At 37.4% G+C, this 24,876-nt stretch overlaps 2 protein-coding genes across 3 annotated transcripts in view; one reads left to right on the forward strand and one right to left on the reverse strand.

Moving 5' to 3' along the window:
* The window catches only part of LOC120774135 (otoferlin-like), a 129,042-nt gene that overhangs the window by 19,591 nt on the left and 84,575 nt on the right, over positions 1 to 24,876 (forward strand). The window contains exon 2 of one of the 2 annotated variants that reach the window (XM_040103520.1): positions 20,688 to 21,095. In XM_040103520.1, coding sequence (XP_039959454.1) covers positions 21,017 to 21,095 — 79 coding nt within the window. In that variant the 5' untranslated portion in view covers positions 20,688 to 21,016. Of the gene's footprint in view, positions 1 to 20,687; positions 21,096 to 24,876 lie in introns of those variants that run through there. The other variant, XM_040103521.1, reaches the window with a different exon arrangement.
* On the reverse strand, positions 9,390 to 10,355 carry LOC120774136 (protamine-like). Its single transcript, XM_040103522.1, has 3 exons — positions 10,087 to 10,355; positions 9,644 to 10,018; positions 9,390 to 9,574 (listed from the first exon to the last, which is right to left on the reverse strand). Exons 1-3 carry the CDS (start codon positions 10,252 to 10,254, stop codon positions 9,497 to 9,499), a joined length of 621 nt encoding a protein of 206 aa, XP_039959456.1. The 5' UTR covers positions 10,255 to 10,355; the 3' UTR covers positions 9,390 to 9,496.

Genomic DNA, 24,876 nt, shown 5'->3' on the forward strand with positions numbered 1-24,876 from the left:
TGCTAGTAGTCAAAGTTTGTAAATTCAGAAGATGGTAGGTAATACCTTTCCGACCGGTATGATATACTTTTAGTAAAGCCCACTATTTCGACTGTTCCTTGGTCTTTGATATTTTAGTGGGTCTATGGTTCGGCTGAAAATTCGACAGCAGCCATCTACGAGAACGTATGTACTTACTTCACGATATTACTGCAATAGCACAATTGGTATATGAATCTAAGTACTTATCGTGCCGGACTCGTACATAATAAAAGTGTGGCGAAAAGTACTTCTGTCTAATTGAAACTGTTTAATGACTCATATAAAAAGTTAAGCATTTTTTTGCTAACAAACAAATGAGCACATATTTATTAGACAATTTAAAATCGAACTGCTGTGAGAACTTAATACTGTTATAAAAATTATTACCCGCTTCAGTGAGGTTAAATTTTTTTCATTGATGTAGCATATTAAAAACAGCTAATGATTGCCTATAAAATAGTCGTTAATCATTCAGATAAAAATACCCAGCACAGAAATTGTACGTGTACCAAATGTGAGTAGACTTCCGCTTTAATACAGGGTGGTACGATTGCTGTTTTTATACGCTTGCAACATTTCGTACAGAACATAACGGTTTGTTTACCTAAAGGCCATCTGTGAGACCTAGAAATAAACAAGTTATATATTTTATATATCAAAGTGATTAGGATTATAAAGATGTCTACACATACTAAGCCATAAATATATATAAAACTATACTTAATCTTAACTATAAACCACAGTCATTTCAAGGTCGTCCGTTTGCTCTATTTGGTTTTCATCGTTCCTGGTCGTTATTACATAACTTGCAACAACGAGCAAGTTCTTGCCAAGACGGAAACTTTAATTAATTTTTTTAATTACTGCTTAGGAAACCATGCGAAGCATACTTCTGTGTATCCACAGTCTTCGGAAATGCAGTCTGCGCGTATATGTTGTGAACTTTCATACAGTTATTATGATGAGAAAGCAGACTTTGACAACATTTGACGCGTGACAGCTTCAATTGACTGCGTTGACGAACTCTACGCTTTGAAATCGCCAGCAATGTTTACTCAAATATATGCATCAATACCCAATGTGCTTGTGTCAACACACATATTCTGTCATGTATAGGGTGTTTTGGAGTGTAGACATTCCTTTCATAATAAATGAAATGCGGAAAAATTAATGAAATTGCTAAAATTTAATATTTCATTTATGAAAGCCATTCCGTTAGTCAAATATTTCTGCAAATTCTTTAACATAATCTGTCTAAACTCGACCAAACTTTTGTATTCAATTTTAAAAGAATGGTCGAAAGCTTACGCCAAGTATCCAACAATGACTTTTCTTATCGCTGAAGCTAACTTGACAGTCCAGTACTATAAATTCTCGATTTTTGGACGTTTTTTCAATGAAGATCTTTTCTTAGTAATCCGTCAAAGTATATTGAACGTAAATGTTTATTTTGACAACTTGTCAGCTATCCTCTAATCTTTAAAAATACCAATTTACACAAGCAACGGCAGACGGCTAAGTATTATTTCGCCAAAGTTTTAAGAAAACTTTTCTTGCTTGTGATATAATTTGATCTGTTATATATATACCTCAGAAACGTACACATACAAACATTGTAGCAGCTGTATAACATTTAAGCCAATTTCACAGCCGGTTAGACACTTTTGACGCTGTCGCGAGATGCCTAAAAAAATTATGAATAAGAATTGAGTTTGAATTTCTTTGACAAACTTGCTATAACGATATAACGGGTGATCCATTTCGAGGTGCCCTACTCTTTCAAATAAAAAATGCAGAAACTCAAAATTTAAAGAGGAATGTTTATTCTTATACGAAAGCACATTTTTTGGCATTTATTTTTAAAAGATTATCTCTTACAAATGTTGACCGCGTCTAAGTCTCTTATGGCCCAATTTTGAATGACTCGTTCAAGCATTTCGATTGGTAACTGACGAATGAGACTCGAACGCTCCAATGCCTGAACCGAAGCGAGATAAACTAACGATTTTAAATAGTCCCACATGAAAAAGTCTAACGGTGTAATATCACACGATTTTGGTGGCCAATTCATCGGCTCAAAACGTGAAATTATCCGTTCAACGAAGTTTTATCTCAATAAATTCATTGACTGATGCGATGTGTGGGAAGTGTCCCCGTCTTATTTAAACCAAATGTCGCCGAGATCAGGAGATTCAATTTTAGGCATCATATGATTGCTTATGATTGCGCGATGACGGTTATCATTGCCGGTTCTGTTCTCATCGATATCATTTGTGAAGAAATATGGACCGATTATTCCACCGGCCCACAAACCAAATCAAATCGTGGCGTTGCTCTTCGCCCAAAATGCGGCAATTTTGCTTGTTTACATACCCATTGAGCCAAAAATGGCCCTCATCGCTGAACAAAATTTGAATCGAAAACGTCGGATCTTCTCGGAACTTTACAAGAGACCATCAAGCGAAGCGATGTCGCTGGGGAAGGTCAATTCTTGCTTAAGCTATATTTTGTAAACTTTCAATTTAAGGGGGTATTCTGGTCTAAAAATTTAAAAATATCGAACTTTTTTTTATATACTCAAGAATATGTGTACAAGAGGATTTTTCAAAATTCAAATTATTTTCGGAGATATAGGCATTTTTCTGATCCGGCATCCAAAATGGTTCGGCCGGAACTAATCGAACAAAAGACATTACGCGAAACTTTAAACGCGTTTTTCTCAAAACTGATATTTTCGGAACGATACCCACGATTTCTCAGGGCTTGTCTATGGTTGGAACTAGCCCCATCCCCAATTTTTTATTTTTATTATTTTTAAAAAATTCGAAATAGTCAGAAATAGTGATCCAAAAAACTTTTTTTTCAGGCGTAGCCATTTTGTGGAAACAATTTTTTCCCACTTTTCCGTAGTTAGGGCCATTGCGACATTATTCTAGATTAACAATCTTTTTTTTTTTGGTTTCAGATAACTAGGAGGATTGAAATCATGGGTATGGTCACGTGGACATTTTTAGAGACCCTCCACTTCGTCAGCTCATAATTTTTGAAATTTTTTACTTTTTTTAGTTTTTAACATTTTTCTGTACTCTTCTAAAATTAACAAATAACTAATAAAAAAATGGATAGTAAAAATATTAATTGCCTTTTCTTACGACACTTTAAAAATTACCAGAAATTCATGCTTCTAGACCAGAATAATTAAGATCTTGATGTAAAATGCGCAAAGTTGCTGCGAACGGCGCCGTATCGAATCTCCAAGATATTCGGGTACACTCTCAGCTACGACTATTATATTTTTTCACTGTGTGCGGGACGTTATGTATTCAGTCGGATATTATCCAATATTGCGAATACTGGATATAAATAATATGATAGCTTGACACGACTCACGTGAGATCTGTCAAAAAAGGCTGTTGAAAAAAGTACCTCTACTTGGATCAAATTTTAAAAGAGTGAAAAGAGTATAACAGTTTTGTTTGTCTTAAGTACAAAATCGGTGCCGCATTACGTCCTGACTCCAATATAAGGAAACTATGTTTATCCTTCGATGACACATAGGCTAAAAGCTCCGATCGATTCTATGAAGGAAGCCCTAAAAATAGAATACGTATGTTTCGTTATTAGAACTGAACTTCAAAATAACGTGTCAAAGTTAGAAGGTTGGCGGGAAATTATTTCAGCAAGCTTAGTTTATATACATTCAGTGGTTTATGGGATACGTAAACTAGAGGCGGAGCCCCGCACACTTTAGTAATCATTCACACTACAGCTTCTCTTCTCAAAGGCGAACCTCAGTACCAAATTTGGGTTTCTATATTATTTTTTTTCTAGTTCTTTCATATATTTTCGATTAATAGCATTTTATAATCATGCTGCTAGTAGTCTAAAACATATATCTTGAATATCAGAAAGACCTGTGTAGCAAGAGTTTAATAAAGTTGAATGGAGAAACAGACATACAGAAACCAATTCGACTTTTTACTCCGATCAGTTTATATATAGAACTCTATATCTGTCTCGATTAGTTTTAAATGTTACAGGCAACCGACAAAACACAAATGTAACTACAAGAATGGTATCGAAAATGGAATATCGCGAGTAAGAATAATGCTTCTCTTTAATATCTCTCAAATTAGGAAAATTAGAGCTGCCCTGTTTCACTATGTTGTGTTTGAAGCATTAACTCAATTATAATTTAAACATTTTATTTCGAAAAATATGTTACTTACGTCATTCCTGCTCTTGGGACTCTTTATATACAAATTTATGCAAGCACTTTCCTACTTCTTTTTCCCAAGGTTCGGCGAAAGCTTTTGCGTTTTAGTTGACCATTGAGTGTTTGCTGTAGTTGTAGTTGAATAAAACGGTGTCTACAGCCAAAGCTAGTAAAACACTTTTATTCCTTGTCCGCCTCTTTAGTACAGGTAGTAGGATATGCATAGAGAGACTTCTAACACATATACAGGTATGAATAGGTAGGAATATATGTATTATAATTGGCATACCTTCAATGCAAATTCAACGCAATTCATCTTCGTGGCTTGTGAATGTGATGCAGCTGGGACGCTACAATGAAATATAGTATATGTACTTACATTTATGTTTAGTTATACTATATCCCCAGTATATAATACATATACAAACATACATGTTCTTTGCATATACGCCAACTTGTATTTACTTTGTTTCAAATAATGGAAATGAAAATCATGAATCGCAGCTGCCACTTGAGCGCATAAGTATCTATTCAGCTTGGAAACTTGAATACGCTGGAATAAATTGCGAGATGATGCAAAACTAATTTCAAACTCTCATAACAGGAAATGTAAAAAAATGTATTCAAGCATCTTTCATTTCTTACCTGAAACAAGTATGAATTTACATTTCACAAGATAATAAATGTAGGCAAAGCCTATCTAACTGTTGTTTTTAGTTAGTAAAATATTCAGAATGAAAAGAAGAAATGTTTTGAGTATGAGCGTGCTTAGCACCTATTGAATTGAGTATAGTTATTTCGGACCATACTAATACAAACCAAGCTCTTATTCTCAAAAAAGCTTTAAATGAAATAATTATCATCAACAAGTAAGGAAGTGTTACGACACCGTTATAAAAAAAACTCACACCCTCAATTTTATTGTGATAACTTACATAATTGAAGTTGGAAAATCTTTATGTACATATATTAGGTATATCCGGGCTAAGAGAAGTATTGACCCGACTCAACCTATTTGTAGCATACAGATATACAACTATCAGGAAAAGATTATCTCTAAAATTGTAAATAAAACGCAAGACATTTAATTATTCATCAAAATTTATTTTGTCGCCTTCAAGGTAATCCCCACCAGATGTAGTTAATACACTTACGCCAACGATTTTTCCAGTTCTCAAGACACATTCCATTAATACTTTTTGGAATGGCCTTCAACTCCTTCAACGAATTTCGTTTTATCTCTTCGATCGACTGAAAACGGGTTCCACGGAGCGGCAATTTCAGTTTGGGGAACAAAGGAAATTCACACGGAGCCAAATGTGATGAGTACGGTTGTTAATCGATGGTATTCATTGCGTCTTTGACTTTCAATTCGGTCACAATCGTGGCTCGATTTGATGTTGCATTATCATCGCGTAAAGTCCATGAATTGTTCTTCCGCATTCGACAAATTTTCTCACGCAAACGTCTCGATACGGCCAAATAGTACTCCTTATTGACTGTCTGTCCCTCCGAAACAAATTCATGATACACCAAACCACGAATATCGAAAAAGCACAATGAGCATCATTTTGATTTTTAGCGGCTCTGGTGTGGTTTTTTTTGGTTTCGGCTCCTTTTTTTCCTCCATTCCAATGATGTTTGACTTGTTTGCATGTCAAGCTCATAAACCCATGCCTCGTCGGCATTAAAAAAGCTCTCCATGAATGTGGCATCGGAATTCGCACCATGAAGCATCTCCACAGAGACCTGATTACGGTACTCAATTTGGTTAGAAATAAAAATTTGAGATAAATTCTTTGTTTAATATTTTTATCCGTTGTCAAAGTCGTAACGCACTAGTGAGGTGTACCTACTTAAGCAGCCGCTGTAGGCAAACTAGTGGACAGATCGCGCTCAAATTTGGCATAGTAATTAAGGACAGTCATACCAACTTAGTAAAATATATTTTCTTGAAGCATCATTTAATCCCAAAAAAATTTCCTTTAAATATTAATTAAACTAAATTTATTACAATTCTAATTATCTGTCGACTGCATTATAAATTGAACGAAATGGAGTCGAGTGTTATATAGGCTCTGAACGGCTGATGGATGTTATTCATAGAATCATATTTCATAATGAAAATATAGCCAGAGATTTCCTATTTTCTGCCGTGGATCAACTGCTATTAAATAATATTTAGTCTTTATGTTGCCCGGAAGTTTTGATTGCACGAAGATCTTGGGAAATTATCTCAATCACCTATCAGAATAGTTCAAGCTTTACCTTACTTTTTGATAAAATTTCACTATTTCTCAGTAAACCCTAAAAATAGATGTGAGATTATTGCATGCCAACTGCTTTGCCTTAAATTTTGTAAAACTATGCGTCGGAAATCCCATCAACTAATCTCTTCTAATCCTTCTTTGCTATTTCAGCTGTTGACGTAAGCGAAATCCTGCACGCAAATCCGTTTCGATTGCCTTCAATTTCACTTCCTCTAGCAATTTTGATGTATAGAAATGTTATAGATGCGCCACTATGAAAGCTAAACTTTATTGCATAACACACTACATATTTTCAACGCCATTATAGCGAAGCATTGTAGCTTGTATTATTTATGGTATGGATTATAGATGTATGTTACGTATGCTGTACATATATACAAATAAACACAAATAAATATATATGCATACATATGTCTGTAAAAATAAGTAGACATTTCCTGCGTCGAAAGTTTCACCGGATTATTTGACCACGTTTGAGTCATCACTTTGCTGAAATTGGTGGTATTTATCTAACTGTTAACTCTCTCATATGTATGTATTCCCACTTTCTAGACAACATAGCAGTATATGTATATTTATATACATATGTATGTCGATAAGCTTAAGTCCCGCCTCTGCCGACTTACATAGATATTATTTAATATTTGTATAATGCCTTTCCGGGAAATGCCAAAAGTTGTGGATTTGTTTTTGGGAGTAACTGCCATTCGCTTCTTTCTAATTTTTGTATGTACATGTAAAGGTGAAAGGTTATACTTTTTGGTGTCAATAAGTAGGTGCACATGTTTCGAATTAGCAGAAGTTGCTAGTTATTATGCATTAAAAGATATTACGACAACGATTTCCACTGATTGCCTCATAATTTCCTCAAGGGTGCAGTAAAACTTTATTTATTCGTATTCCGTTGAAGTTGCCGCAATAAATAGTTTGCAAGGATTAAAAAAGTGCAAGGACATTATGAAAGTTAGTACATACGCGGTTATAGCCGAGTTAACAACTGCGCGCCAGTCGTTTCTTATTTTCGCTACGTGGCGCGAATTGGATATTCCAAACGTAGCCAGGTCCTTCTCCACCTGGTCCTTCCAACGAAGTGGAGGTCTTCCTCTTCCTCTGCTTACCCCGGCGGGTACTGCGTTGAATACCTTCAGAGCTGGAGTGTTTTCGTCCATTTGTACTACGTGACCTAAATAGCGTAGCCGCTGTCTCTTAACTCGCTGAACTACATATGTCAATTTCGTCGTCGTACAGCTCATCGTTCCCTAGATTGCGGTATTCGCGGTTGCGAATGCACAAAGAACCATAAATCCTCTGCAGAACTTTCGCTCGAAAACTCGTAACACCGACTCTTTGGATGTTGTCATCGTCTATGCCTCTGCACCATAAAGCAGGACCGGTATAATGAGTAACTTATAGAGTTTGGTCTTTGTTTGTCGAGAGAGGACTATATTTTTTAATTGCCTACTCAGTCTGAAGTAAGACTGTTGGCAAGATTTATTATGCGTTATATTTCGGGGATGGCATTGTTGTTGGTGTTAATGCTGGTTCCAAGATAGACAATATTATGTACGACTTCGAAGTTTCGACTGTCAACAGCGAAGTGGGCATCAAGTCGCGAGTACGACGACTGTTTTTTTTATGACAGAAGATATTTCGTCTTGTCCTCTTGTCTCGGAGTAGTCTTTCACGATCATGACGGAGCTTTTAGTATTACTCAACGTTAGTTTACACAGCCGTATTATTACATAGTTTGCGAGGATACCTAGTTTAGACACAGCGGCATAGAGGCAGTTAATTTTCGTGCTGTCGAAGGCGGCTTTAAAATCGACGAAGAGGTGGTGTGTGTCTCGTCTTAGTCCTTGTCCCGTCCATCGCACCATCATCCTTTACCCTTACGGGGACATCAACCAGCTGAACAGCGGCACCTTCTCAATTAAGGTGCATGTCCTTAAATCATAATCTTTAACACGTTTGTAGGGGTAGTCATCAAATAGGAGTCTTTCATGCGAGCCTGTTTTGAACATTTCATTGGCGGTGTTTTTTACGTGGCGGGTCCGAAACCCAGCACACATTTTAGTTGGCCTTCCAACAGAGTTTTTTGGCCATTTATTGGATACTTGGTCTGAGACCGGAAGTCGTAAGATGCTTGAGCCATATGTAAAAAAAGAAATTCCGGGCATTCCCAAGTGTATGGCGTTCAGAGAACTTTCCTCACTTTTAAGAATAATATATAAATGACTCACTACTTCATTTTTGCTACTTCAGCGTTAGACTAGAAAAACAAATTCTGTGAATTTTATAAAACTAACTCACTTATTGACCAATATGTATGTATAAGAGATGACTTTGGGAAATATTGATCTGATTTGGTCTATAATTATCTATTTATTTGTGTAGCCTCTTCTTCGGATAAGTTCATTGCCTTTTTTTTTTTTGGTTTTTTTTTGTAAATTTACCTGTCGAAAGGCAAAAGTTTGATTGTAAACAAATCAAAAAAATCATTTTTAGAAACAATTCGAATTTTTTACCGAAACTCGCCCTCGAGATTGACTTACCCCTTTACTCTTAATTCCATAACGCATTTGAAGAACTTCGCGCTCATAACAGCTTTATGCTCCTGCAACAGCTGATGCTTTAGATCGACTTTAGCGGTTATGCCTCTTAGGGGGTGCAAATTTTCGCAGAGAATTCGAGAGACAAATGACAACTCGATTTCGATAAAAAGTAGACACGAAAGGAAAAAACAAATAAAATGAAAAGCTTAAAAGCGTGAAGTGCATCTTCTTAGCTGCTTTGTTTGGAGAAATAGATAACTGGCGCCAAACGACTTATAACGACAAAAGTAACGGTTAAGATAAGTGAGAATTAATAAAAAATTACCGGCTTATCTGTATTCTACACACTATAAATTTACACATTTTTATTCAGAAAATAGTATAGTTCCACATTAACAATTTATTGGACAGACATTAAATAACTTCACTTATAGATTTTAACACCGCCTCTTCTTTCGGAACGAGCGGCAAATGGCGCTCCTCTTCTTGCGCTTGCTCTTCGACATTTTACAAGCCTGTTGAAATGAGAAATATTTTGTATGAAATATTTGGTATTGATTTGCAACTATTAGCATTTTAAGTACCTGTCGCATGTAACGCCGTTTACATTCCGGCGACAATGAGCACCATCTACGTGCGCCCTTTTGCACCGTCTCCTGAGGGCTGAGTCCACAATGTTTACGTCTGTAGGCGCGTAAGAAATTCAAATAAGCATTCGCTGTCACTGGACCTGGTTTCATGCAACGTTTGCGTCTTCTACCACCACATCTACGTCTGCGTGGTCGCGATCGACGGCGACAACTACGACGACGCTTTGGTCGTCGCTTTCTGCGGCAGCCAGAACGTTTACGTCTCTTTGGCCGACAACTACGGCGCTTTCGTCGTTTGGGCCGACATGAGCGGCGTCTGCGCTTAGGACGACAGCTGCGACGCTTCTTGCGCCGAGGTCTTCTGCAAGCCTGTACACAAAGATTTTGTTTAATTTGAATCGTAGTTAGTTGAATGGTTAGTTCATTTGTTTACATACCATTGCCCGATATTTGGCTTTCTGTGAGCAGGAGAGTCGATTCCAAGCCTTCGCCCCTTGTCGCACTGTCTCCACTGCCGACATACCACAGCATTTCTTTCTGAATTCGCGCAGAAAATTTAAGTAACCATTGCTAGTGATAGGGCCCGGTCGCATACAGCGACTCATGATTTGAGTACAATTTTCAAATATATTTTAACGAACCAAACCACGAAAAAATTACTAAAAAATTTTGTATCGTCTTATTAAATTCTTTTTACAAAAAATGTAATTCCATTGACTGTAATTTTTCAAATGTCGAGTATTTCAAAGCTTGCGAAGATTTTTTTGAACTTTAAGTGAGCGTTGTAAGTGAAAGCAAGGTCTATTTGGCCCTTCTTCGTTTATCCGGTTGAGGATTTCTAAACCATGTGCCATCGAACGATAAATATAATAGCCGGACGGTGCTAGGGAATCTGGCGGGTAAGGTAAAACTTCCAATTTAAGCATTTCCAGGTAGGTTTTAACGGGTTTGACAACGTGAGGCCGAGCGTTGTCATACAGCAGCATCACTGTTCATGCCTCTCCTTATATTGAGTTCAAGAGGAAGCCAAGTTCCTTGTTTCTCAAGCATTCCCAGCACATGTAGTCGTGTTGAAATGGTTTGACGGGTGACCCACATCGACACACATGACGATATAACGCGGAACCTCATTGAGCAAAGCCTCTAATTTACCAACGAAATCTGCCGTGATTGGTGATACAAAAGTATACAGATACAAGTAGAGTTCTTAAAATCAGCTCAAACGTGTCGACAAAGCGACTTGAGGCAAATATAAATCTGTTTAAGCGTTTTATTGATCTCCAGCTCAATGAAATGTCTAAAACAGTGAGCTCCTAGATGTTTATGCCTCAGTAGACCTCTTGTGATTCATTTGGGGCCAAAAATATCTTGCAAAAAAAATTGGTAACCCAGCGCTGGTAAACACCCTTCCAACCCGCTAACCAGTAGATGAACGCACGAAGGCAGCTGAGGGCGATGTGGTTGAAAGCCTAGTTGGGCATTCCTTAGTTAGCCTTGAATGCATTGTTTCTGAACAATACAATTTTATATTAATTCATTTCCGTCCATTACAAGTATATATTATATTAAAGTTTTAGTGGCTACTAACAACTACATATGTATTTACTTATATGTATGTACATATATGCAAAAATATTGACATTCCAGTAAGTCAACGTGTGCTGGTCATCATAGCTCATACATGCATACATATGTATGTATCATTTAGAATCACTTGTTGGTTTATGTTTTATTTGCATTTAATGCCGTTATTTGAGTTGCAATAAATTGCCATGTTAACTATCTCTTATTTAATCTGCAGTTTACACTCAATTAGCATTCAATCAGTTGCTTCGTTTACTGCCATTTTATTGTTGACATTATGTACTCGTATAACTGTTGGCTTATCTTTGTTGTCTTTCCAATTACACATATGCCGCAATAAACCAGATTTGCTTACAAGATTAAATTGAATTTATTTGAATAATGTCATAACGGCAAGTAAAACCCAGCGACTGCACGCACCGCAATATTTTTATCGAGTGGATTAAGCTCATAATGCTTGTTGATTCCATTTTTTGTTTCTGTTAAAAAGTGATTTTCCACAAAGCTGTTAAAAGATAATATTTTAAACTGCTCCCAATAGAGAAGCGATAATTGCTGTATAAATCAAAGGAATTCAAAAGTGTCCTTGTCCAATCTCCTAAAATTTTTAAAAAGTTAGATTTTGTGGTCTTATATACATATAAAAGGAGTGTTCCAAAGTAAAACAGGACTTAAAACAAAAACAGAATAAATGGTTGTTTTCCGGCAAAATCAATTTATTTTTTTTCAAAATAGTCTACTTCTGCTTCAATACAGCTTTTTGCACGGTCCAAAAGCATGTCGAACGAGTGTTTTAGCTCGTTGACCGGTATGGCCGCCAGTATGCTGGTGCAAGCCTTTTGAATGGCCTCTACATCTGCATAACGCTTTCTTTTCATGGGCAAATGCATTTTTCCGAAAAAAAAGAAGTCACACCGTGCCATATCAGGTGATCACGGGGAGTGATTTATGGTTAAAATGTGATTTTTGGTCAAATAATCGTCCTTCGTATGTGGGATTCTGAGAAATTTTTGGTCATCAGTCAATTTGTGCGAAACAAACCGTGCACACACCTTTCGTAAGCCCAAATGCTCGGTCAAAATGCGATAAATCGATGTTTTGGAGATGTTCAATTCCATTTCCATGAATTTCAATGATGATTACGGTTGATTTTTGATGAATTCACGCACAGTTTCGATGGAATTTCCTTGATTTACATTCAGTTTGGTTTGTCAATTCTTAATGAACGCACTTACTCTGGAACAACGTTGGCAACTCGTGGAAATGTATTACCAAACTAATGTTTCGATTCGCGCGAACCGAACAGTCCAATATTCGGTGAACACAATAGCCCTGACAAGTTAGTAATTCGAACAAACATGTATCCGTTTCTCACCACGTTTACTTTAGTGGATAATGCGCATTCTCAGAGACACAGTACAGTGCTCACAGAAGACGTTATTGCCGCTGTGGTGGAGAGTATCGATGAAGACACCAATGAGTTCATCTGCCATCGTCCGCAATTAATAGAGCTGTTTCCATACACTTTATGGGAGATTTTGCAGAAGGATCTTAGCTTGCGGGCTTAAAAAATCCAACTCGTGTAACAATTAATGTCGAACGACCATTAAGCTTTTCGGTTTCTCGGTGAATGGGTTCCAAATGAGATAGCCACTGATTTCGATTTTCACAAGACAGTTTTGTTCAGCGATGAAGCTAAATTTTAGTAGGTTAATAAACAAATTTGTCGCTTTTGGAGTCACGATAATCCACTTTCCGTTGAGACGCCGTTACATCCTGAAAGAGACTGTTTTTTTGCTCTGTATAGCCACATATGCAAAGGAAATCATTTGTCCATATTTCTTCAAACGAGACCGGTCATTATGATTAATGACTTTTTCGTGCCTAAAATGGAGGAAAGGAAAGGAAAGTTGATGTGGACGACTTTTGATTAAAACCGGACCCTATAAGCGTGTATCTCTTCTTGGAATGCACATGTTAAAAAAGAACTTCCTTTTCTATAATAAATATATAAAATCGTTGTACATATTTAGAAACTCCATTTTCAATATTTTTTCCCTCTAAGTTAGATTTTTAAATTATTTCTAAGATACTAATGGCTATTTGATTACAACAGTTTTGGATTCGTCACTTCTCTCCTCGATAATTTTACACGAAGTTCTCATGTTAAAAAATTTGCATGTAAATTCATACAATTAAATCGATAAACATTATCTTCAATGTTGCAGCTTTGGCGAATCGAAGACAGTTCATATAATACTTAGGGCTGTTTTCGCAATGTCTGGTTAGCAGCCAACTGTCAGTTAAGTTCTGGTTAACGCAGACTCCTTCTTTCGGTAAAAGCCCTTAAAATCAATAAGATTTATGTTGATCAGTATAAAGTTAAGCGATTAGAACAGTGCTCTCCATTTCCCTATGATAAAAAACATTTTCCCTATATTCATGTGCACATATTGACAAATCTGCCGAACCAACGTATTCACTCTTAAGCGAAGTTATTCCAGTACTCCCTACTTCGTTTATTGTTTAAGTATTTATGTAAACAATACGATACAATGCATCTAAAGTTTTTTGATGAATGGCGATTTAATATTTATATATTCACACTGCCATTCTGCTCTGTTTTCACGCTTTGTCTATGTTTTGCTGAGCATATTCAGGATCACACAGGTCCACTCTCAAGTTTTTAGATGATAGTATATAGTTACATGCATACATATATGTATACATAAGTACGAGGTATGTTCAAAAAATAAGGTGAATTTTCAAATTTCGTGGGCTACGTACTTTTGACTATCGAGTCTTTTTATTTTGTAAAGTTGATTTGTTAGCTTCAGCTATATAGCATATTTATTTTGTTTGTGAGAGGCATAAAAGTTAGACGCGTTTTGCGTATTCGGTGCTTTCCTGCTGTCGAAAATAATCGATAAAATAATTTGCATTAAATTTTGTGTGAAAAATGGAATTAGAGTGCGCAAAAATACTTGAAATGTTGACAGTGGAATACGGTGATTGTAATCTATGTCAAAGAAATGTTCACAACTGTTATAATATATTCAAAGAAGGTCGGAAAAATGAGAGTGACGACGCTCGCCCTAGACGCCCCAGCACATTAACAACCGATAAAAATGTTGAGAAAGTGAAGAAAATCGTGGGCAATCGTCGAAGCACTATTAAAGAAGCTGCTGCGAAGATGTCTTATATCGGTTAGCTCATGGCATCCAATCTTTTAGGAAATTTTAGGCATGAAGCGTGTGGCAGCGGGTTTATTCCAAAATTGATGAATTTTGACCAAAGAAACTGGCGCATGAGCATGCAACCAGATTTGCTTAAAAAGCTTATAACTGCTGACGAATCCTGGGTATATGGTTATGACATCGAAACCAAAGTCCATTCGTCCCATTGGAAGAGCACCAGAGAGCGATGGCCAAAAACAAATCGCTAAGAGAACTCAAGACCATATCCGCACTGCTTCGAAGATTGGAAAAAACGCTGGCACAAGTGTCTTACGTAGGTTGCTATATATATTTCTGGCCTAATAATGTAAATAGGCATATTTATCAACGAAAATGTTTTTTTTTTTTGTCGATTGCTGTTTTGTTTGGGGCTCATACGCATAGATCCATGATTCGTCACCTGTGACGATCTTATAAACGATTTTGAAGCACCGCGATCGTATTTTTTCAGCATTTCTTTACACCAATCCACACGAGCCTTTTTTTGAGCGCTTTTCAAATTGTGCGGGATCCAACGAGAACAAACCTTTTTTACGGCCAGGTGTTCATGCAATATCGAATGTATGCTGGTGGGAGAAATGCATAGGCATGCCTCTATCTGAAGGTATGTTACATGACGGTCTTGCATTATCAGATCACGTACGGCATCGATGTTTTCTGGCACAACGGCTGTTTTTGGACGACCTTCACGGAATTCGTCTTTGAGCGAGCGTCGGCCACGGTTGAACTCGTTGTACCAGTTTTTCACAGTGCTATAGGATGGTGCTTCATAGCCATACAAATATTTTAGTTCATCGATGCACTCTAATCGTGATAATCCACGTCGAAAGTTGTGAAAAATGATCGCACTAAAATGTTCACGAGTTAATTCCATTTTTTGGCCGAGATGAATTTTTTAATTCCCTATAAATAAAACAATTCACGATTAAATGACAAAAAGTTCTGAGTGATGTTATGCTAAAAAATTTCAAACTTTCCAATGGAAATGTCAGATTACAGCTGGCAACACTTAGTGTTGCCCTAGGCCAGAATATATGTATATAGCAGCCCTCGTATATGTGAGGGCGACAACTTTAAAGCCAACAAAATATAAATTGATGAATGAATAAATACTTTTTGAGAAAAATTAAAATTTACCATATTTTTTGAACAGCCCTCGTATGTGTTTGTGCTATATGATGATGTTTAAAATCGATATAATATTTTTATACTCGGATAAATTTAGCTTTTCAATTTTTTTTTATGCACTGTTTAACAAATGTTTTAGCTTATTCATCTATTTAATGCGAAGACTACAGCATAAAATTGTTGATTTCATGAACTTACTTATTCGTATGAAGAAATACTCGTGCATATAATCCGACTTTTTTAAGTAATCACAAATATGGCCATGGTTCTAGCTAAAACTAAAAAGTTTTAATAATACACAAGTGAAAGCGCCAGTTATAATAATTCTACGTATGTCGAAAGCCCCCTCCGATCAGATTTTCATTTAGCTGAGCGACGCACATAGATTTGGTCTCAAAAACCGGACAAAATTATTTAAACTGATTTTATGAATAAAAATGAATAAAAATGCATGATTGAAGATAATAATGTTATATATTAAAATAAAACGAGTAAGGAAGGGCTAATTTCGGGTGCATTTTTATTTGAATATTTTTGTATTGAATAAATTTTAGTGGGGTAGTATCGACCAGATTTTATCTATTTTTGCTCATCCCACATACTACTAATGTGCCACATACTCAAAAAATGTTCCCTGGGTTTCACTAAGGTACTTTATGTACAATCACAAATCATATGGAGCAAGGTCAAGTGGATGTTCGAAAATCTTGGTAATATTTGTAGGGGGGAAGGGTCAAGTTTTGTCCAATTGTATCTTTTTTGTGCGCAAAAATACACTGTTATGAAGAAAACATGTTCCGCAATTTTCATTGAGTTGGCCCAAATATTGGCGGATATATCCAGCATAAAGTCACCTATAAGTTCGAAAATCTTTACATTATGTGCATGTGGGCTTAGGGAAATATTGGCCCGATTCAACCCATTTTCGATATGCAGAAATACCATTGTCAGGAAAGTATTCTGTCTGAATTTCTATTGCATATCTCACATAATGACTGACATTTTTGATGAAAAGTCAATTATAGGTCCAGGGGTCCACATATTCGGTACCTATGGGCTTGAACATTTTGGGTTGGATTTGGACAATATTTGGTCAAAAGGTGGCATACATTAAGGGAATTATTACCGCAAAGTTTTATTCCGTTTTATCAATTACTTCTTAATTTGTGTACTGACAAGTGAAAGAATCAAAAGGAATTTTAAATGAATTTTCATGGTGTAAACTATATTTCAAATAACGCCACAACAATAAATTAGGGGATTAAAACTTTGAGATTTGGGTGAACAATTATGTATTTAGAATTTTTCGTTTTTGCTGCAGAAATTGAATACTTTGATCCCTTAAGACCCTCTGCATGCGTTTTCGGCCAGTCGAATGACCCAATCATTATAATTTCCTTCAAATATTGTATTTCAAGTACTGGCGTAGGAAGCGCTTACGTGGTTATAGCTGAGTTAAGAACCGGGCGCCAGTCGTGTTTTCTTTTGGCGCCAATTCTAAATACCCTGTGCAGCCAAGTCCTTCTGCAGCTGATCTCTCCAACAGAGTCTTCCTCTTACTCTGCTTCCCCCAGGCGGGTACTTCGACGAATACTTTCGGAGCTGTAGTGTTTTCATTCATTCGAACGACATGCAATAGCCAGCGTAGCCGCGGGCTCTTAATTCTCTGAACTATTTCAATGTCGTCGTATAGCTCGTACAGCTCATAGTTCCATCGAATGCGATATTCGCCGTTGCCAATGCGCAAAAGATCATAAATTTCTCGAAAACTCCTAACGTCAACTCATCGTCCATGCCTCTATACAAATAGCAGGACGGGAATAATAAGTTTGGTCATTGTTCGTCGCGAGAGGACTTTACTTCTCAATTCCTTACACAGTCCGAAGTAGTACCTATTAGCAAGAGTTATTCTGTGTTGGATTTCGAGGCTGACATGTTGTTAGTGTTAATACTGGTTACAGGATAGACGAAATTATCTACGACTTTGAGGTTATGAGTATCAACAGTGACGTGGGAACCAAGTCGCGAATGCGACGACTGTTTGTTTGATGGCAGTAGATATTTCGCCTTGCCCTCGTTCACCACGAGACCCATTTGCTTTGCTTACTTATACAGTCTGGAGAAAGAAGAACTAACGGCGCGGGTGTTGAGGCCAATCATATCTATATCATCAACCTACGCCAGCAGCTATACACTCTTATAGAAGATTATACCTTCTCGATTGAGCTCTGCAGTTCGAATTATTTTTTCCAGAAACAGTTTGAAAAAGTCGCACGATAGGGAGTTGCCTTGTCTGAAACCTCGAACCTTATATACGATGTTGAGGAGGTTTATCCCACGCACAAGATTACAAAATACAGAGGGTATCGTTTAGAAATACGACTCGAAAGTAGTTTCAAAAATAGTCTGCTGTAAACAGTCAGTGACTATTTCGATGTTACCTAAATCTCAGAATGTATGGAACAGCCTTAAGGCACTGTAATTTTTTTTTGGAATTAAAATTTCTTTGCTTTCTAGTATTCTTCCGCAGTATCCGTCATTTTTACAGAATATAAAAGATACGCCTATCTTCGGTAAGTTAAATAATTAATACAAACATAACTTACAATTCGTTAAAAACTACTTTTAAAAGAAATAAAAACATTTGCAACAGAAAATCAAAAAGCCATACAAATTAAAGTACTATATATGCGTAAAAGTTTGCCTCTCTAAGCAACTCTCCATAATCCCTGATTGGTTGGCGACTGAGTCTGCACAAATGGACTACAATATTGACTAACCTTGTCCTCGTAATGTTGGCGTCATCTTCATCGTCCTTGTGGACATGTGGAAGTTTTTTTTTATCGAACTTCGGGTTGCTTACACGGAATCGTTCATGCACTCACCTGCCTGCATCTGTAGCTGGCTTTGGTCTCAATGCCATATGTTTGCACATATATTTCAAAGTAAATGTATTACTGCCAATTTGCTCTACATATCTACATACATGTGGAGAAATACGGTTCGTTACTCAAAAACTTAAACACGTCTACAGTGCAGTGTAGTGTCAGTAATTGAGTCAGCTGCCGGTGTGTCAAAATGTAAAAACGAAAAGTGAGTTATCAACTCCTCACATCGATGTATGTCTAACAGTGCGCTTTCTTTGTGCGACTCTTATCCACTTTCCCTTTGCTACTTAGGGAATGTTGCAAAAGCACAGCAAGAGTGTGTTAACAACTTAAAGTAAATATCAAAGTTTTTCTGTCCAACATTAACGTGACAAATGTAGTACCACCCTTGAAGAATAATAGCACGTTATAATAGAAGACGCATTCCTACTGTGCTGACAAAGCCATTAACAGTAAATTTTATTAACCATAGATGTTGTTGTTGTTGTTGTTCCAGCGCATACATAGTCCTCTTTAGCATTGTAAGGATTAGCCAAGTTGTCGTCGACGTCATCTAACGGAAGGCCCAGGAACCGTGCTGTTTCGACGGGAGAGGAGTGTTAGATGAGTGGGATTGGTGGGGCATGCAAAGAGGTGGCCAGTGTCATGCGGAGTCTATTCTGGATAAGTAGGAATTTAACCTGCTAGAGTATCCAGAACGAAGCTGCGCAAGGATCACTCTCGTTTCACGCGGTAACTCGAGCTCTACGTCTGTGATTGATGGTGGTTTGACTCCGAGTACGCCATTCACTGGAAGGGAGTCGGTAAAGATGTTAATGGCTGTACTGTGAATGGCGGTAAGTGCATAACTGAAGTTTGTTGCGTCCGAAGTCTGGTCGGCGTACTGTCTAATGTCGTCGACATAATTGATGAATAACCTTTTGCTGTTCCTAGGGTGGGGTTCCGCTCCAAGCAGGTGAGTGCAGAGGTGATTTCTGCGAAAGCATCCCGCAGGAACTGTCTGGAAAGGAGTTTATTTTGCTCCTTAACAGGGAGCATACGGGCCTCTCTTTGTAGGTGTTCAATAGGAGACATCAAGAGGCATCCTGTCGCAGTCCGGAGTGCAGTATTCTAACAAGTCTGAAGCTTTCTCGTCTGCGTTCCACTGCATCCAGGCGACAATATTTATGCGGTGTAGTTTAGGACCGGCCGGCCGGATTTTGTTGCCGCTCTGTACTTTGACGATTATCACAGTCGTTTGAGAAGTGAAGAGGCATAGACTATCAAAAGTTACAACTACAATCTTAAGATTATTGACAGTCGGAATCTTGACGCCGTCGACTGTATTATTAAGGTAAAGTTTGCACTCTTCCTCCAGTTTGTAAATATGATCGCAGGGGTTTTGTTGGAGAGGGTGTTAAGTTTCGTGCCCAACGTCAATATGGTGCAATCATCAGCGTACATGGTTATGGAAACTCCCTCTAGTGGTTGTGGGAGTTTCGAGATATAGAAATTAAACAATAGCGGGGAGAGGACACCAACCTGCGGGGCCCATTGTTAAATTCTTTTCAGTTTTGATTTTTTCCCTCGAAACAGTATCATTATCTCGGTGTTTAGTTTGGTTTCTTAGATAACATTATCTCGCTGTTTAGTTTGGTTTCTTGGACCGCAGCTCGATACGCGTTCCCGGTTCATGAGTGCAACTATCTCCTCGATCTTGCTCTGGAGTCCGTTGCAGTTAAAGTGTAAAATGCGCGTTTGTCGCTGGTGTCCGTGAGTGATCATGGGAGTGAGGGAGTGACGTGTAGGTGGTATTTGTTGCAGCTGTAGAACCCGCAGGGGTAGTGGTTGCACTGTGGTGTTGGTTGGCGACGCCACTGTTGAGTGTTGCGGGGGCAGACTCCTGCAGCACGTGGCAACATACGACACACTCCACTCACATGTGGTGCTTAAGCCGCAACACGTCGTGAAGTGACACTAGCCAGTACAAGAATTGCACTTGACTGTTTCAACCTCTCGACGAGAAAGTTGTTAATTGCCAAATTGCAAATCTAAGTTCGCCAAACATTGAAATAAAAAGGGCAACCTACGTACATATGTATATCATCACTACGAAAGTCTAAATACATTTTTTTAATAAATATATTTTATACAAATAAATATTTTAAAGCTAATAGTTTTTGGTCATTCCTAACTAACCTGCTCCTTAATTTATATTTACAGTACTACCGCGGGAATTATATCAAAAAAAATGTGGATCGTGACACTAATTACGGAACTCGCAATATCTAAATATATATTATAGATAAAACATAACGGCAAACATTACGAAAAGCAATAAACTACAAGGGATAATTTAATGCATGGAAAACTTGTGTGATGAATTGACAAACAAAAACACCAAAACAACAAAAATATGGAATACAAAATATTTTAGATATTTACCTGCGACACATATTTGCTAAGTTCAAATGTATAAATAACTAGACTATAAACTCTAAGGTATAAAGAAACTATATTTCACCGAAGCAAATAACTTAAGGCAAGCCAAAATGTCACTAACGGTAAAAATTGTGCAATTTCAATTGCCAAAGACCAAATCAAATTTAATCGCACGCGTCGAATTTCGAGGTAAGTCCAAGACCTGTTAGATCATATTTCTAGTACGACATCTATCTAAATTGCTTTTAATATGGAAATAAATTCAAATCATCCTTTAGAATTCCACACAAAAAACAGCTATAATTTTCAAACTGAGAATAAAATAGTCCGAAAAATACATTTATGATCGGGTTATAGAATTATATAAATTGAAAAACAATCTAAACTGATTAACATACCAGCGATGACTTTCATCCACAAATGAATTCTGTTTTCGAGTTTTAGCTGGTCTGGAAGTGGTATATTTCTGACTGAAACCATTGAAATCTTACGCAAAGACAGACAGCGAAGCACGGAGGAGAGAGTGGGGAGAGAACGGCACTGGTAGCAGGCAACAGAAATGCGCCACGCCAAGTAATTGTTGGGAGGTTACAACCTAGAAAAGTTTAAAGATATGATCAACACTTGTGCAACATGGGCATAGTCTCTTGTACAAACTAACGGTTTTACGACATGGAACCGGAAACTCCAAAATACCTGATTCTAAATTGCGCAGTAATTTGTTAAAACAGAATCAAGGCCCTTGGATTCATCTATGTTGACAGGGATCACGTCACGCAAGCTCCTGTAATTGTTCAGAGTGCTGGACGTTTGTGACCATATGTGATATAGGAGCAGTCATAATAGACCATTGGTCGCATTGCAAAACCTCAATTATTTTCTATCTATCTATCTAAAGTCACGCATTAATCATGAAAAATGGCTGATTTCATGGACTTATGCATTTAAAACGCTGAAATCTGACAGCAACGAACTCAAACAAACTTGCATCCTCTCAGGCTTACTCGCAAAGTATAAACACTTGGCGTTCTAGCACTAATATATGATGGAAGCAAAAATATTAATGTATTTCGAACTGACTTAAAACTTAATTTCCATTTGCCCAGGATAACATAACTTCCTGGTTTCATTAAGCAATCGTATCAACCTTCCCATAACCACCAACTTTCCCATAACCACCAACCTTCCCATAACCATAAACCTGTCTAAATCTGATATTTCTAATTGTGGATTCCGAACGACGGTGTCATCCTGTCGCGTAGTCATAACTGAATTTATGTGATAGCTTTTGCACGCGTATTCGAATATTATGTTTCATGGTGACTTCGTCACGAGCCCGCAATTCCATTCAACAAATATTTACATAAGTGAGGCGCACCGGCAATATCGCTTTAAATAATATTAATACACCTTTGGTAAACATTGCAAATATGTGTGCATAACCACACGTTGACTTCGCCACATAGCTGCAAAGCCACCACATTCTCATATAATTTGTTATTACTTAAAATATGCAACATTTTTTCACATGCTTGAACGTGCGTCATTCCACGTAGGTGAGAGCTCTGCTGACTAGACTGGGCGAACAAAAATACCACGAATACTTGAAATGAAAGCCGTGTAAAAGGACGTGCGATATCCAAAATGCTTTCAGCATAATTTTGCCATACTCCATGCTTCATAAATGTGAGAATGCATTTATTTGTATATATATATATATGTATGTGACAAGAATTCCTTCACTACTTACACACATACATAAGTGGAAAAATATTAGGTAAACATTAATTAAACCGAATAAAGGTGTGAATTTTACTAAAAACAAATAAGTGTAAGCGAATCAGAAAAGTTAGATAGGCTTCAGCATTGTGGCAAATTATAAAATATTTTAATGGTTTAACGGTAATAAAATTCTGACGAATACCTTATCTATAAGTAATCCAATTGAAACGTTTCTTGCCTTTTTCATCCTACCCGAAAAGTCCTCCTTCCGACCGTTGAGAAATGAATACAGTAAAACATATTAAAACATTTAAAGTTGCTGAAATCGGGAGCAGCTTGACATTAGACATTCCCGTAATTTGTTATCTAAAATCATTTCGGATTTCCTTATGACTAATGTTGACTTAATTATGGAACTGCTCATTTAGTTTCACTAACCTATCTGCATTTGTAATTATTAAGACAACCATGAGTTGTAAAATTGTTATGCTGGAAATACGAGATCCAAGAGATGAAGTTAACCGAATTGATTCATTCCCAGAACCAATAATAGTATATCGAAGAAAATCTTTTTCTTCTTATAGCCGAGTTTACAACATCGCGCCAGCCGTTCTTCCTTTACAGTTTTTGAAGCCAGGTCCTTCTCCACCTGGTCTTTCCAACGGAACGGAGGTCTTCTTCTTCCTCTGTTAAATCCGGTGGGTACTGGGCTGGACGACATGACCTAGCCAGCGGAGCCGCTGGTCTTTGTTCGTCGAGAGGGGAATTACTTGCATTTTTAGTACCAAATCGCGTTATCTTAATCTAACATTTTCATTAAATTTTAGTGAGATTTAACGTTATCTAACGAATACAAGGTTTGTCCGGAAAGTAATAAGACTAATTTTCTTCTGGTGCAACTTTACTTCGGAGCGTGCGCGCACCGACTGTATTCGGTAGAGGGCGTTTTAGCTAACGAACGACCGGCTGGTCAGTTGTCTCCGCGCTCCTGAAGAGCATGACAAACATTTTCACGCGATGTGTTTGTGTGAGTGGTGCAAGCCAAAGCAGAGGTACGCAAATAAATTCTGTGTGAAACTCGGTAAATCTGACATTTGATATGGGTTTACCAAGATGTTGCTTTAGAAAGAAGTGTTGTGTTTCGGTGGCACCAGGCCGTTTTGGAGGGCCCGGATGAGGTCGCTGATGGATTAGCAAATCCACAGAGAAAACGATGCTCTTTGTATTTTTTGACAATAAAGGCTTCGTTCACCTGGACAAACTGTCAAGGCCAAGTTTTACGTTGAAGTCCTCAAAAGACTCAAACGAAGGGTTAATCGAGTCCGACAAGAGCAGCTACCTAACCAAGGCAGGCATCCAGCCCAGATGTGATTGAAAAGAATGACAAAAGGGGATCCAAGCAGCATGCACCTCGGCTCTCAAGGCTATTCCAGAGAATGCCTTCCGTGACGCCTTCAATGCAATGGCTTTTTTATACACTGAACAGGGTATATTAAGTTTGTCACGAAGTTTGTAACATCCAGAAGGAAGCGTCGGACACCCTATAAAGTATATATATAAATGATCAGTATGTCGAGCTGAGTCGATTTAGCCTTATTCGTCTGTCTGTCTGTCCGTCCATCCGTCTGTCCGTCCGTCTGTCTGTATATATACGAATTAGTCCCTCAGTTTTTAAGATATCCTTTTGAAATTTTGCAAACGTCATTTTCTCTTCAAGAAGCTGCTCATTTGTCGGAACGGCCGATATCGGACCACTATAACATATAGCTGCCATATAAACTGAACGATCGGAATCAAATGCTTGTATGGAAAACTTTCACATTTGACAATGTATCTTCACCAAATTTGGTATAGATTATTCTCTCAGGCAACAATGTAATCTCCGAAGAAATTGTTCAGATCGGTTAACTATAGCATATAGCTACCATACAAACTGAACGATCGGAATCAAATGCTGGTATGGAAAAAACAAGATATATTTACGAAATTTGGTATAAATTATTTTCTAAGGCACCAATGTAATCTGTGAAGGGTATATAAGCTTCGGTGCAGCCGAAGCTAACGTTTTTTCTTGTTTTTTTTTTTTTTGCCAAAATGTTACAACTAAGCGAAAAAACATCAAGATAAGGAAAAAATTTAAAAGGTCATAAAAAAAAACTGACACATACGAACGCCAAACCCTTTGAGGGTTTTACTATACTGACCTAGTACCATCACCCTGACTTGGAATTTCTCACCACCCAGATTA

This window comes from Bactrocera tryoni, chromosome 4 (assembly GCF_016617805.1).
Source record: "Bactrocera tryoni isolate S06 chromosome 4, CSIRO_BtryS06_freeze2, whole genome shotgun sequence".
Taxonomy (NCBI): Eukaryota; Metazoa; Arthropoda; class Insecta; order Diptera; family Tephritidae; genus Bactrocera; species Bactrocera tryoni.

What these genes read in the sequence shown, in the direction of transcription:
- LOC120774136 (XM_040103522.1), bottom strand. Translation starts at nt 10,254, where the DNA reads ATGAGTCGCTGTATGCGACCGGGCCCTATCACTAGCAATGGTTACTTA. An exon ending in AAGCCAAATATCGGGCAATG is followed by an intron (nt 10,019 to 10,086) that starts GTATGTAAACAA and finishes CTTTGTGTACAG; the next exon opens with GCTTGCAGAAGACCTCGGCG. An exon ending in AACGGCGTTACATGCGACAG is followed by an intron (nt 9,575 to 9,643) that starts GTACTTAAAATG and finishes TCATTTCAACAG; the next exon opens with GCTTGTAAAATGTCGAAGAG.